This window comes from Eptatretus burgeri, chromosome 10 (assembly GCF_056783735.1).
Source record: "Eptatretus burgeri isolate ZD-2024b chromosome 10, Ebu_testis_v1, whole genome shotgun sequence".
NCBI classification, from domain to species: domain Eukaryota; kingdom Metazoa; phylum Chordata; class Myxini; order Myxiniformes; family Myxinidae; genus Eptatretus; species Eptatretus burgeri.
The window spans coordinates 101669653-101685447 of record NC_140970.1 but is presented as its reverse complement, the minus strand read 5'-3'; the positions used below and the strand labels follow the sequence as shown (position 1 = coordinate 101685447).

At 42.6% G+C, this 15795-nt stretch overlaps 2 protein-coding genes across 2 annotated transcripts in view; one reads left to right on the top strand and one right to left on the bottom strand.

Moving 5' to 3' along the window:
* Positions 1-15795, top strand: part of LOC147019307 (protein BTG2-like) — a 104108-nt gene that overhangs the window by 62237 nt on the left and 26076 nt on the right. The gene's annotated exons all lie outside the window — the stretch shown is intronic.
* ECM2 (extracellular matrix protein 2) overlaps positions 1-15795 on the bottom strand; it is an 88157-nt gene that overhangs the window by 50920 nt on the left and 21442 nt on the right. The window contains exon 2 of the mRNA XM_085899689.1: positions 8426-8689. Within this exon, the coding sequence (XP_085755815.1) occupies positions 8426-8689 (264 nt within the window). The remainder of the gene's footprint in view (positions 1-8425; positions 8690-15795) is intronic.

Sequence of the window (15795 nt, the reverse complement as noted above, 5' to 3'; positions counted from 1 at the left end):
TTATTATTCTTTCACACAACTTCCAATGCTATGGGAACTTGTTTACACGAAAACCAATCAAACTTAAACAAGACATTCCAACGACATCTACAAACCTTCTCACACGACCGAGTCAAACTCTTAGCACAAAAACCCATCTCCAACATGATGGAATACATCTTCCTAGTACAAACCACAAAATCATCGTTAACACAACAAATTCTAGCAAATCTAATTAAGCTGAGAAAAAAACACATTGTATTCTATCTTAACTGGTGGTGTATATTACTAGTTGACTGCTTTTGACATTACATAGTACATATGTTGACTGATTTTGACGATGTTTCCCCCATTGATGTTGATTGCTTCCTTCCATCCATCTGTCAAAAATGAATAAGAAGAACCTTTCTAACCCACCGTGTTTCGTTCATTTCTACTTTGTTGTTGTTTAGTTTTTTTTGTGTGTGTGTGTTATTGTCTAACCCTAACCCGAACCGCCAGTCCCCCATGGGGCTACTTTTAAAGCGGTGAAGCCGCTTCACTGCACAGCTTCCTTCAGACATGGGTGTGATTTTTGGGAGGGGGGGGGACATTTGACAAAATAACAAAAAAAGGAGTCGGGTTCAAAAAGATAAGTGGGCAGGGAGAATGAACTGGTACTTATTTTAATTTGGCCTAATGCATTTCAAACGAGAAAGAGCAATCGGAGATTGCAGACCCTCGCCAGAGCTTGTTTTGTGTGGTGTGTTGTGTATTTTGGGGTGATGTATCTTGTGTGGTGTTTGTGTACTGGTGTGTTACATAATGAATGAGAGACATAACTAGAACTGCCACTTTATAACTGCTGGTAGTGATAACCGGGTACCAAGACATCTGGCTTTGATACAACATAGGATTGATGAGTTACGGACCGAGTAACACGCCGCATTCAATCGAGTTATTATGTAGGCAGTTAGCCCTTTTTTCCTGAATACATAGTCGGTATCAATTGAATTGGTGTTTCAATATCCTGAACACAAAGTAATAAATGTGGACACCATCGGTGCAGAGGATAAAGTGGGATTCCCCCTATACTAGTCTAATGAGGCCCCTCACGTTTCTCTATGACACGGGAGTCACAAGTTATGGACCGAGGAACGGGCCACATTCCATCTATTTATTATGTACACAGTTGACCCTTTTTCCTGGGGCCATCGTCGGTGTCATTTGAATTGCTACTTCTGCACCCTCAAACGCATACAGGCACAGCCAAGTGAGCCCTCATGTCGAATTTTCACCGGGATAATACTTCACCGATGTCACGACAAATCACACTTCTTCCCCATGGGGAATTCTTTCCACGTGTCAAGTTTCAATTTTTTTTCCATTGTGCAGTTTCTGAGATGCAGAGGTCCAAAGATTTTCGGGTTTTCAAAGATGGCGCCCGTACCACGTGACCTATGATGTCATAATTACCAACGCAATATTCTTCGAAAAAAGATATATACTACGGTGAAAATTTCATGTCGATCGGACTAATGGTTGCCGAGAAAATGAATTTAAAAACCAAAAAAAAAACGAAAATTGCTGGCGGAATAAGAAAAATAATAAATAAACAGAAGAAAAACAATAGGTTACCCAGCCTTGTGGACTTGGTACCATAATAATAATAATAATAAAAATAAAAAGAAGAAAAACAATAGGTTACCCAGCCTTGTAGACTTGGTACCATAATAATATTAATAATAATAAAAATAAACAGAAGAAAAACAATAGGTTACCCAGCCTTGTGGACTTGGTACCATAATAATATTAATAATAATAATAATAATAATATTAATAATAATATTAATAATAATAATAATTATAATAATATTAATAATAATAATAATATTAATAATAATAATAATATTAATAATAATATTAATAATAATAATAATAATAATATTAATAATAATATTAATAATAATAATATTAATAATAATAATAATATAAATAATAAAAATAAACAGAAGAAAAACAATAGGTTACCCAGCCTTGTGGACTTGGTACCATAATAATATTAATAATAATAATAAATAAAAAGAAGAAAAACAATAGGTTACCCAGCCTTGTGGACTTGGTCCCATAATAATAATAATAATAATAATAATAATAATAATAAACAGAAGAAAAACAAGAGGTTACCCAGCCTTGTGGACTTGGTCCCATAATAATAATAATAATAATAATAATAATAATAATAATAAATAAAAAGAAGAAAAACAATAGGTTACCCAGCCTTGTGGACTTGGTCCCATAATAATAATAATAATAATAATAATAATAATAATAATAATAAACAGAAGAAAAACAAGAGGTTACCCAGCCTTGTGGACTTGGTCCCATAATAATAATAATAATAATAATAATAATAATAATAAATAAAAAGAAGAAAAACAATAGGTTACCCAGCCTTGTGGACTTGGTCCCATAATAATAATAATAATAATAATAATAAACAGAAGAAAAACAAGAGGTTACCCAGCCTTGTGGACTTGGTCCCATAATAATAATAATAACTGGCCGAAACCCCGTCACAGACGGATTCCGTTCCATGAGCCCAATATGACAACCAGTGGCGGCTCTCGTAAGAGCCGGATCCCAGTCGATGTACTCCATGGCCTTATCTAATGAGGCCTACAAAACGTCCTTGTACACATTTTTGGTGTACACTACTCCTTGTGAAGAGGTCCCCTGATTTGTGTACGTGTCTACTTTGACGTACAAACACCGTGTCAAAACTTCTCAGGTCACAGTACCGAGAAAAACGTGACGTGATCGCTAGGAAGAGCACAAAATTGGTCCTTCAGTATTAATATAGAGATACAATGTTTCTTGTCACATTTTTTGTGTCAAATTCACATTCTGAGGTAGTCAGCATGTACAGAAGAGGGTTTCACATTGCAAATTTTTTTTTGCAAAATTGCAGACGCTATTTTCGAGGAGTGGAATTACACCTCTCAGCGGTGACTGTCTGTCGACGACAGACGTAATTACGTCAGCGAATGACCGATGATGTCATGACGTCCTTATGCCTCTCAGCGGTGACGTCACACGTCGCCATGTAAACGAATGTGAAACGAAAAGTGTTTATTCTGCTTCAGAGTTGAAGTTTGACTATTGCCACGATGTGCGATGCACTATTACAGGTACGAAGTTTCTTTCAGTCCAGGTCACAGTACCGAGAAAAACGTGACGCAACCGCGAGGAGGAGCACAAAATTGGTCCTTCAGTATTAATATATAGATAATAATAATAATATAATTATAATATTTAACAGAAGAAAAACAATGTTACCCAGCCTTGTCGACTTGATCAGGTCAGGTCAGGTATGGGAGAATGTGCCAGAACAGCACGTCGCTGCGTCCACTTTCCGCCGGTACTCCAGGGGCCTCCGTCTGGCCATCCCCCAGGCAGATGCCAGGCCCATCCCCATCTCCTTGAGATGATGGTCAACCTGTTGCAACCATGAGGCACGTGGTCGACCCACTGGCCTCCTCCACTCATGAGACTCCCTCGCTGAGAGAATCTGGTGAGCAGGATCAGAGTCAGGAAAACGAGCCACATGTCCATACAGCCGCAACTGACGCTCACGGACTATGCAGGTAACAAATCTCATCCGAGTCTCTCTCAGCAACCGCTCGTTGGACACAAAATCCGACCAGCGATAGCCAAGGATTCTCCGAAGAGACCTGGTACCAAAGGAATTAAGTCTCCGTCTCAGATCCTTGGTCAGAGTCCAAGTCTCGCACCCATAGAGCAAGACTGGAAGTACCAAGGACCTGAAGACTCGGACTTTCGTCCTCCCGCACAGGTACCGGCAGCGCCACACCCCATGATCCAGTGAATCCATGACTCCCCAGGCCCGACCCAGACGTCTATTGACCTCTGACTCGCAGCCAGCAGAGACATGAATATCACTGCCAAGGTAAGTGAATCTCTCGTCGTCCACCAGACGGCGGTCTCCTTGGGTTAACCTTAGGCGGTCCCTTCGGGTGGGTGCCTGGAATGTCCTATCCCGAAGAGAGGATGATCACCTGTCGACTTGATACCATAATAATAATAATAATAATACCAATAAAAAATAAACAGAAGAAAAACAATGTTACCCAGCCTTGTCAACTTGGTACCATAATAATAATAATAATACTTATATATTAAACAGAAGAAAAACAATGTTACCCAGCCTTGTCGACTTGGTACCATAATAATAATAATAATAATACCAATAAAAAATAAACAGAAGATTTTCCAATGTTACCCAGCCTTATCGACTTGGTACCATAAAAATAACAATAATACTTAAATAATAAAAGGAAGAAGAACAATAGGTTACCCAGCCTTGTGGACTTGGTCCCATAATAATGTTACGTTTGAGGGGGGGTATACATTCAAAGGGTAATTAGGATGCTTAATTAGGTATGCCATGCTGTTCGAGTGTACCAGGATCTCGATGTAATAAGTAGCAATTCAGTGGTGATAAGTTGTCTAGTAAATGTCCATTTCTTCAAGGGGGAAATGATAATTGTCACGTAATTAAATAGGGATACGGGATAAGGTAAGTGTGTCTGCGTAAACCCCTTTTAGTATTCTCTGGAGGCTTGCCGTGACGTCACAGGACAGTGCTGCGGATGGCTCCGCCCCGTGATCACGATTGGCAGAAGGCGACGGCGGAGGGCCAATAAACGGCTCGATTGGAAGTGACGAGGGCGTGAGCATAAAAAGGTTCTGTTCGGGGTCGAAAAGGAAGAGGAAAAAGATCGGGACAGAAAGACCGTTTTTTTGGGGGGTGGAGGTTGTTGTGCTGGGAGCGTGCTTGTTGTTGCGCTGATTCGGCCCTGGTTTCATCGTGTCTGGTAGCCTTGCTGAGCCTCGTGCCTCACCTTGGTTGGCTCTGGGGTTCTACTGGCTCGGAGTACGGGGTCGAATGGCGGGCGGACCTGCCTCCCTCTCTTGCTCGCAATTTGGCGCCAGAACTGGTTCCCTGGCGGCTGTGAGCGGACTTGGGCCAAGACCAGGAGGTCGACAGCACCACGGTTTCTCCTGCCCCTGACGAGAGCAAGGCCAGCTCGTCCGACGCCAATCCAGGGACTGTTGTGTCCACACCACGGTCCAGCCTGACCACCAGGAATAGCTACGTTTTGTGTGTGTGTGTGTGTGTGTGTGTGTGTGTGTGTGTGTGTGTGTGTGTGTGTGTGTGTGTGTGTGTGTGTGTGTGTGTGTGTGTGTGTGTGTGTGTGTACCTGGCGCCTTAGAGGGTTTGAGATTTGTATATTCATTGGAATTGTCTGTGTTTTCCCCACGCCCGATCCCACACCATCCCGTCGGATCGCCCCGGATCCCTCTTCTTGCCGAGTCTTGTTATTTCTGGTTAGAGGAATAAACGTTATCAACTCAGTGAAAAGCGACTCGTGCCACCTTCCTCGTCCCGTTTGCGGTAGAGCGATTAGAACCGCCATCTTTGGGTTATAAATAAATAAACCGCCTCCATCGTTTCGGCTCATTCTACGTTGGCGGGACTGTTCAAGTCCCGTGGACGTCACAATAATAATAATAAAAGGAAGAAGAACAATAGGTTACTCAGCCTTGTGGACTTGGTCCCATAATAATAATAATAATAATAATACTTAAATAATAAAAGGAAGAAGAACAATAGGTTACCCAGCCTTGTGGACTTGGTCCCATAATAATATGAAAAATTATAATGAAAAAAAATGAAAACCCATAATAATAATAATAATACGACTAATAATAAACAGAAGAAATATAATAGGTTACCCAGCCTTGTAGACTTGGTACCCCAAAAATCAAAAATAACCCAGATCAAAACAATGAAATAATTCTGGCTGCCAGACCATGTGTCCAATCAAGTTGAAATTTAAAACATTTATTCCCCATCACGACTAGATCATAATTGTGAAATTTTGTGGTGGAAAATTTATTTTAAAATCTTAGCTTCATGTTTGGCTGTGGCCCATTTAAACCTTATGATTGATTTAACTTCGCAAATAAAAGCTTCTCGTCCATGTAATATATATTAGCCAAAATCTCGATGATAGACAATGATTGTTTTAATAGCTCATCCGATTACATTCATTTTCTGAGTACGTATCTGTGTTCGGTAATATGGAATAGGCAAAGCCTAGAAGTGAACGCAAAATTCATCTTACATTCGCTTCTGACTTTCCATAAAACCTGTTCACAACTGTATACTTGCCAACTATACCGTGATACATGTAAGCGCCGCACAGCTGATTTTGACGCAATTTCCGGTTACTTCGGCCTGGATTCAGGATCAGCGATCAAATAATGTAAATCACGATTAAAAAATATTTATTGATGATGCGGGAGATATCTTTATTAAAATTAACTTTGGGAAAAAAATAATTGAATAAATAAATAAATAAAGGATCACTTCTGGTCAAGAATAAAAGAAATTAAAAGTTCCGGAAAGAGTTTCAAAATCACTCCCGGTAATGTTAAATACTAAATAAACACTTCCTGTCATGAAAAAAAATCACTTTCGGAAGTATAAAATTAACTTTGGGAAAAAAAAATTGAATAAATAAATAAACACTTCCGGTCATGATGTCCAGGCATGCATCATTCCCCATGACAAAAACCGGAAACAAAAAAAAAAAACCAGAAACAAAACAAAAACGGAAGCAAAATGGCCATAGCCAACGACACGGATTCACAATTGCCAGGGTATTGTGTTGTTGTTGTTGTTGTTTCCTATTCTCTCACGTGCACGCGTTAAGTATTAAGCTCACTTCGTTCGCTATTAATTAAGAACCAGGTATGAATATTCACTGACTTGATCGAGGCTTGTGTGATTACAAACATGAGCCCCATGGACATGCATATAAAGGTCCATGGGGACATAATTGATACAGCTCTGTATTCTCATTGCTACTTCAACAACATTACTTATGCTTTTAAATGTCGGTATGTAATTAACTAAAGTCGGTTTGTCACCATATATGGAGTTGTTCACCATGAAGGATCATGGGTAAAAGATCATCTGACCCGGAGTTGAGGCAAATGAAAGTGTTTTTGGATTATCACATCCTTGTAGAAAGAAAGCAGATGGTTATGAGTTAGCTAGCTCGTGTGCAGCCTGTGACTGCTGGTTGCATCGTTTTCTGGGGGTGCGGTTGTGCCGCTGATGCAGTGCCTCTATTACCAGTGCACTGGTACTCATTTTTCCGACCTTGGAAGGATGACAGGTTGAGTCAACCCCACCTGGTGTTAATTCAACTGAAAAAAAAAACGGGCTCAAACTCAAGATCTTAAGATCTTAAGCCAGCCACCTTAACCGTTAAACTAACACCAGATTTATGGTTATGAGTGGATAACATCATCTTGTGGACGAGACAACACATATTCAAGGCTGTGCGGCTGAAGGTATTTGAGGGGGTTAGGAGAGGCTAGTGTGAAACATTGACTAAGGGAGATGGAATTCTTGACATAAACTGCATCACCATCACCAGGGCATGGGTCAGGCCTGACAAAGTTGAAGAAACAATAGTGAGAGACACACAGAGGAGTCAGGGGTGGGGGCGGCAGCCTGTCAGGAGAAATCAGTGATGTTGGGATTGAGGCATCAAATGTTGGAAGTCCATACTGTTCGGGAATGAGGAGGAATTATAGTTTCGGGGGGAGTGGGGTGACTGTAATAGTGTAATGGGTAGTGGGTGGCAGGATGCTGACAGGCAGTGAGAAGACGTTGGTGAAGGGCAGCAGGACGTGGGATGGGGAGTTGCAGGATGTAGGCAGGCAGTGGAAGGTCGTAAGTTGTGGCGTCTGGACACTGGCAGGAGGTTGCAAGTCGTTGTACAGGTGCGAGGGGTATGGTGGGGGTGGTGGTGGAGATGGGGGGAGGGACAGTTGTGGTGGGTGCAGTACAAGGAATTTGATAATCGGTGTTTGCTTGGGTAATCGCTCCATTTCGTTTAATTGTGAAACTAATGTAAATATGTGTGCAGTGAATAAATCAATTAGTTACACTGTATTTTTCAATGAGCCATCTCTGTGTAAGTCCATGGCAAACAGTTGAGCTTGCAGAAAGAGCATTTTTGGTTGGAATCCCAAGGAGATGGAGCTCAGCTATTCCTTGTGATCGGATAACAGTGAGAACGCCTTTTGGACCATCAAGGCTGCGGTGCATCTTTCCTTTGAGATATCCGATTGAGTGTCTGGGGTCATGCTGAGACAGACACAAGTGGCAAAACATACGCATGGTGGAGTGATTACAAGGAGACATGTGAAGCAGAGGAGCAGACTTTGGGTTACATCCCAGTGGCAATCAAAAACGAGGCAATGGCCCCAGAAACAAAGACAACTTTTGATCCAAGTGCAAACATAAACGAGGTGAACAACAAAAATAAAACCTGGTATTATGTGCCTGGCGCAACGCACTTACCCTTCCAGGGATCGACGGTGACCAACAGTTTCTCGGTGTGCTGCCTGAAGCCTTGATGTATCCTCCCTTTTTCTGGCTGGTTCTTGAGCAGCAATCGGAAGCAGCAAAGCAGCGAGGAAGTTGATCAAGAGCATAGAGAGGATAATATGGTAGTGATGAAGAATGAGGCTAGGCCGAGACTGCATGATTGTGTAAGCGGACGCCTGTCTGAAAAAGGCTGTGTTTACGAAGTGATCACGTCTGGATGAAGAACACAAGCTCACCCTGGCAGACATTTAACAACAAAAAAAGAAACAAAAATGCAAGACAGTTGGCGAACGATCATGTATTAAAGGAAAAGTTTCTGCGATCGAAACTTTTGCGAGACCCTTCCATTCTTCCATCTCCAAAGGCTCATCAACATTGTTCTGTTCAACGTCACAGTCTACTTATCACTGGCTGTTCCAACCTTATCGTATGTAAACAGAGAAACGAGATGAAGAGTGGGGAGTGGTCGCCAGCATATATATATATATATATATATATATATATATATATATATATATATATATATATATATATATATATATATATATATATATATATATATATATATATATATATATATATATATATATATATATATATAAACGAAAACTCATGTTATTAAAGCTAATGTAACAAAAGACCATAACCCACTAAAACGAGTCTAAGTTGAAAGCGGATGCAATTGTCTCGATCGAAAAGCCATGTATTCATGTGGATAGCACAAATCTAGTCATTTTGTATCGAAGAAAAGCCTTACCCTGAGCTATTGGCTGCAACGCTGTGGCATGTGTTTACAATGTGGGAGAGATTGAGGGATCCACCCCCATTCCGATGGGCCAAAATGCTCCCACGTGCAAAAATCCCAAAAGTATTCAGTACGACCACACGCAATGTATTAACAATGCTTAAAGATCTGGAAAAAGTCCACTTAGACCATCATGAGCACAATATTACCAAAAGTAATGGCACAGCACGCTCCACAAATCCTCCCCACCTGCATGTGCATGTTTTACCCTCTCTAACTAACACGACACGAGCTAATTGCTAAAGGTGTCTCAGTGTGCGATTTTGGACACCACTGCACTCCTGACTTTGATATTGGTGATCGAGGGCCTCATGCCTCCAACCAGCACGATGACCCACATTGTTATACGGCTGTCTGTCAGGAATTACTTGGAGGACAACAATGATTGAAATGTGCAGCAGTCAGCAGAAAGCCTTGATTTATACCCAATCACTATTGATCAAGGAGGAGGAATTGGGGTTCCAACTAGAACAAAGAAAAAGTAGAAGAGTCATACAGGAGGTTGTTACTGATCTCGACTTTGCCGATGATATAGTCTTATTGTCAAAATAAATTGTTCAAACTCAAGAACGTCTCAAGAGAGTCGAAACGAGCACCAGTACAATAAGGCCAAACAAGCACCGGTGATGGCATTCAACCACTCCAGAGAGGTCTCCAATGTATCAAGTTATGGAATAAAATTTCAGAGTCAATGACTTCAAGTATCTTGGCTCCTGGGTTAACACAGCTGCTCAGGATATCAAACAAAGGAAAGCTGCCGCATGGAGAGATTGCAACACACTTTCAAGAATAAGGAAGTTGACATTCTCTCGGCATATCATGGAAGTTGGAAGGACTGTTCATGACAACAGTTGAGTCCGTCCTGCTTTATGGAACTGAAGCCTGGACCTTCACTGCGACCCATGAGAAGGGATTTGATGGATGGTCTGAACATAGGACAAATAAAGAGCTCTATGGTTCTCTTCCAAGGTTGTCTGTTAAAATTAGATGTCTGGATTGCTGGGCACAACTTCAACTGCCAAAACGAACCTGTTTCCAATCTCAAGTCACAAACAGGTCGGTAGTCTCTGTCTTTTTCCGCCTCCTTTCTGGTCTTCCACCCTTTGCTCTTTCTGTGCCTTGTCCACCCCCAGATTTCTGAGGAGTGTACATGGTCCACCAGCAATGCCCTTCTGGTGAAACTCCCAAAATCCAGGATCACTGAGCTCACCCACACATATTTGTTCCTCTTTCATCCCGCCTGTGGAATCAAATTCCACATTCTCTTCAATCCCATTCTTCCCCCTCAAGGTCTTCAAGACAGCTGTTTATCACTATCTCAGATTATACCCCATCCAAAACCATGATATTTTCTTCCCTCTTTAACTTTTTTAATTTTTTTTGATTTTTTTTTTTGATTTTGTGCTATTTGTGCTATCCACAGTCATTTTGAAATTCGCTTGAGCATGAGTCGATAGACCACATTGCAGCAGTGAACTTACACTTTCTCAAAAAGAGAAATGGTGCAATAATGTGTGACCTCCAATAAAATGCAATACAAAATTGCTGGTGCATTACTGAAAACCTTATCTCATAAATAAGTCATTTTTGTCTGTCTGTCTGTGTGTGTGTCTGTCTGTCTGTCTGTGTTACACCAATCACACCAAAACTACGAGGCCAATTGCCACCTAAATTGGCACATGGACTAAGTTTGACCTCGTGGTGAATGTGGGATACTTGGTTTAATCTGTAGTTGTGGGGGTTCGGGAAGGAAGGTCGACAAAAATTGTCTATGTAAATGTGTATCATGTACACCACCTGGTGGTGGTGGCAGAGGGTATTACAAGTCAGTTGTGGAGATAACTTGCATTTTTGCATTGTACACGTTCCCAGAGAATGGGAAACCCCAAAGCCAACCTACACTAAGCAGGGGAGACAGGGGAAGGGGTGGTGGTAGAGGGAAGGGAAGGGGCGGGGTGGGTTGAGGGAGGGAAAGGGGAAGGAGGAGGGAGGAGGAAGGAGGGACATGGCATTGCCTGGCAACACCAGGCACCCCTGCTAGTCGATACCAATAAAAGGCAATGTGTTTGTATCAGTGTGTCAGTGTGTGTGTGTGTCTCCTCCTTAACTCCAAAACCATAAAACCTAGCAGCCTGAACCTTTGCGTGCATACGAAGAAAACTCCAAGGAAGTGCAAGAGTGAAAATTGGGAGTTTGGGTTAATTAAAACACCCCTTTTGAAGATAATTCACGGCCTTATTTAATTATATCCTTCATCAGGCGATCCTCGGCCACCTCGTTTTCTGGGGTCTTAAGGCGTTTCCTGGGTAACCTCACTGGGGTCTGAAGCCGCCATGTTTTTTTGGCCTGCTCAACCATGCCTTGACTTGGAACAGGCCGCAACGATTTCTTCACGATAAAGTTATTTTTTTTCACTTTCCTCATTCATATCGAATGCCTGTTCATCATAGTTATGAATCATAATGTACATCATTTTTGTAAGTACACTATAAGTTTTCATATTAAGAGCTTGGTATTATTTCATGCATTATATGAGACGATTTTCCACGATCTTCTCTCACACACCGATTATAGTATTTCATCAAAATATTATTTCGGTTTTGAGGATCGGATATCGTCCGGATTAAATAAGTGTCGAAATCTGTTGTGAAATCTGATAATTTAAAGAAATAACGAGTCTTACAACGAAGCCGATATGTACCTATTTACTTTAAGCAAGGCCATGTTCCCTCCTCCATACATACACAACAAAATGTGAAATTTCCAAAGCATTAAACTTATCTTTTTTGACTGTGGAGAATTATATTGAGTGAACAAATTTGTCGTCTTCTTCTTTTTTGCGTATGACAGCTTTGCTGCTGGGGTAGCTATCATTTCTTGAAGCGCGACTGTGTCGCTGATGCAGTGCACCTCTACCAGTACGCACTGGTACTCATTTCGCCGACCTCGGAAGAATGACAGGCTGAATCAACCCCCTGGTGTATTAATTTAGTGGCCAATGAGACTTGAAACTCAGGACCCTAGGATCCTAAGACACCACCCTCACCACTAAGCCAACACCAGGTGACAGTGAACAAATTAATCAGCTTCATTGAGCTATATGATTTAATGCATTCACTGCAAGACCTCACACCCTGTCCCCCAGAGGGACTGCCTATCCAAAGCATCTGCCAGATCTGTGTCGATATTTTCGGAGGTTTCGCGATGTGCTCCACAGCGAATCAAAGCAAATCTGGTAAAAAAAAAAAACTGACATTAAAAAAAAAAGTTAGCACGTTTGTGCGGACCGCGAATGATGTACCACGTGACGTGTGCACAGACAAGAAGGCAAAATGGCAGATTTTCTGCATTGTTTATTTCATGGGTGAGATTGAACTTTACAATGTCTCCAGTGTTGTTCTGCATTAAGCTGGAACTCTTTTGTGGATAAAGTCATTTTATTTCATTAATTCATTATATTTCATTAACTTTTCCCTGCGCAGTGAACACGGGCTTTAAAGTTCCCATCGTGTGCTGCCTTTTTGGCTGCTGGTTGCATCATTGGTTCGGGGTGCAGCAATGCCGCTGATGCAGTGCCCCTATTACTAGTATACTGGTGCTCATTTTGCCGACCTCGGAAAGATGACAGGCTGAGTTAACCCCCTGGTGTTAACTCAGTGGCCAATGGGGCTCGAACTCAGGACCCTAGGATCCCAAGCCACCACCCTAACCACAAAGCCAACACCAGGCAGCTTTACAGTTAAAGGGAGACTTTATGGTATGCAGTGACAGCCTGGCCAATTGTTCCCTATCAAGTGATACCGCGCTACGTCATTCTGAGCGAATCGTTCACTCACTGCACACGCTTTTGCTGTGCCACGTCATTCAGAGCAAATGGTTCGTGCCCCATCACCCTGAGTGAGTGGTTCATGCTCCATCATCCTGAGCGAGTGGTTCGTGCTCCATGACCCTGAGCGAGGGGTTCATGCTCCATTAACTTGAGTGAGTGGTTCGTGCTCAGTCATCCTGAGTGAATGGTTTGTGCTCTGTCATCCTGAGCCAGTGGTTCGTGCTCCATCACCCTGAGCGAGTGGTTTGTGCTCCGTCACCCTGAGTGAGTGATTCGTGCTCCGTCACCCTGAGTGAGTGATTCGTGCTCTGTCACCCTGAGCGAGTGATTCGTGCTCCGTCACCCTGAGCGAGTGATTCGTGCTCCGTCACCCTGAGTGAGTGATTCGTGCTCCATCACCCTGAGCGAGTGGTTAATGTTCCATCACCCTGAGTGAGTTGTTGTGAAATAACACACGAGTTCCGAGCCATTTTCCGTATTAACGTGTTTTCCAAATTACCGAGCCAAATTTTTTTTCCACCCGTCACACGCAGATGTTTATAAAGAATAATGTTTGGAACATATCCCTGAAACAGCATGACGGAGCACAAACCACTCACTCTACATGATTGAGCATGAACCACTCGCTCAGGATGATGGAGCACCAACCACTTGCTCAGGATGATGGAGCACGATCCACTCACTCAGGATGACAGAGCACAAACCACTTATCAAAATGATGGATCACGAACCACTCGTTCAGGATGAGGGAGCACGAATAACTCACTCAGGATGATGGAGCACAAACCACTCGCTCAGGATGATGGAGCACAAACCACTTTCTGAGGATGATGAAGCAGCAACCACTTACTCAGGATGACGGAACATGAACCATTCCCTCAGGATGACGGAGCATGAACCACTCACACAATATTACGGAGCAGAAACCACTTGCTCAGGATGATGGAATATGAATCATATGCTCAAGATGACGGAACATGAACAACTCGCTCAGGATGGCAGAGCACGAACCACTCACTCAGGATGACAGAGCACGAACCACTTGCTCAGGATGACGGAGCACAAACCACTCACTCAGGATGATGGAGCATGAACCACTTGCTCAGGATGACGGAGCACGAACCACTAGCTCAGGATGACGGAGCACGAACCACTAGCTCAGGATGACGGAGTACGAACCACTCGTTCAGGGTGACGGAGTATGAACCACTCGCTCAGGATGATGGAGCATGAACCACTTGCTCAGGATGACGGAGCACGAATCACTCGCTCAGGATGACGGAGCATAAACCACTCGCTCAGGATGATGAAGCATGAACCACTCGCTCAGGATGACGGAGCACGAACCACTCATGCAGGATGATGGAGCATGAACCACTCGCTTTGGATGACGGAGCACGCACCACTCGCTCTGAATGATGTTGCGCGGAAAAAGCGTACGCAGTGAGTGAACGATTCACTCAGAATGACATTGTGCGATCCTGCTATCGACTATAGGGAACTCGGCAAGTGACTTAAGCACTCAATCAAGCACTGCAATTAAATGGTTGATAAGGAACGGCTGGCCAGATTTTGGCTGCATCTCGTATAGCATCGCTTTAACTGTAAAGCTGTTCTTTCCGTGCCTGCCGCAGTTAAAGAAATAAAATGAATTCGTTCAAATAATGACTTTATCCACAAAAAAGTTGCTGTTAAATGCAGAACAACCCTGGAGACATCACAAAGTTTAATCGTCTGTGAAATAAAGATTGCAGATTAAAATCCACATGTTGACTGCTCGTCTGTGCATGCATCACATGGTACATCAGTTTGAGGTCCGCACAAACATTATAAACTCTTTTTTAAAACGTCCGTTTTTCACCAGATTTGCTTTGATTCCCTGAAGAGCACCTCGCAAAACGTCCAAAAATGTAGACACAGATCTGGAAGATGCTATGGATAAGTTGTCCCTCTGGGGGACAGGGTTTGAAGTCAAGTCGTTAATGCATTAAATCATATAGCTCAATGAAGCTGGTTAATTTTGGCACATTCTTAAACCTGTTGTTCACTCAATATAATTCTCCAAACAGTAGAAAACGATAAGTTTAATGCTTTGGAATTTCACTTTTTCTTGTGTATATATGGAGAAGGAGGGAACATAGCCTTGCTCACTTAAAATATTTATTGTTGTTGATTTCCGCCCGTTCGGCGTGCGCACGACCTTTACACTCCAATCCAGGCCGCGCGTCCACCGAACGCGCAATCCAGTCGTAGCTTATGGACCAACGCCGAAACCCAGCTACGAGTGTTTTTATTGCACCATAATCTCGCCAACTATTCTGTCCACGCGCTACAGGGTCAATCGCCGAATTATTGATATCCCTAACTATTCGCGCAGACAGAAATGCTGGGAGTTTATACCTCGACGGGGCCTGCACGAAAACGAGCCGCTTAAGCGGCTCGTTCCGTATGCGAAGCCGAGCGGTTTTACTTCGCCAAATCCCGTCGGACCAGATGTACGTTTATCGGCTTTAATTAGCCAGTTAATTCCCCGAACGCTTCATGGCAGTCAATGTGAGGAAAGGGATGCAACGAGCAGATGACATTCAACAATGGGGGACATTTATTTGAACACAGGCATGCAAGCAATGATTGAATGGGGATAGGGGACAGGACACAAGCAAAAGCCTACAGCAGAGTTCTATTATGAAATGTAAAGCTAATACAAAA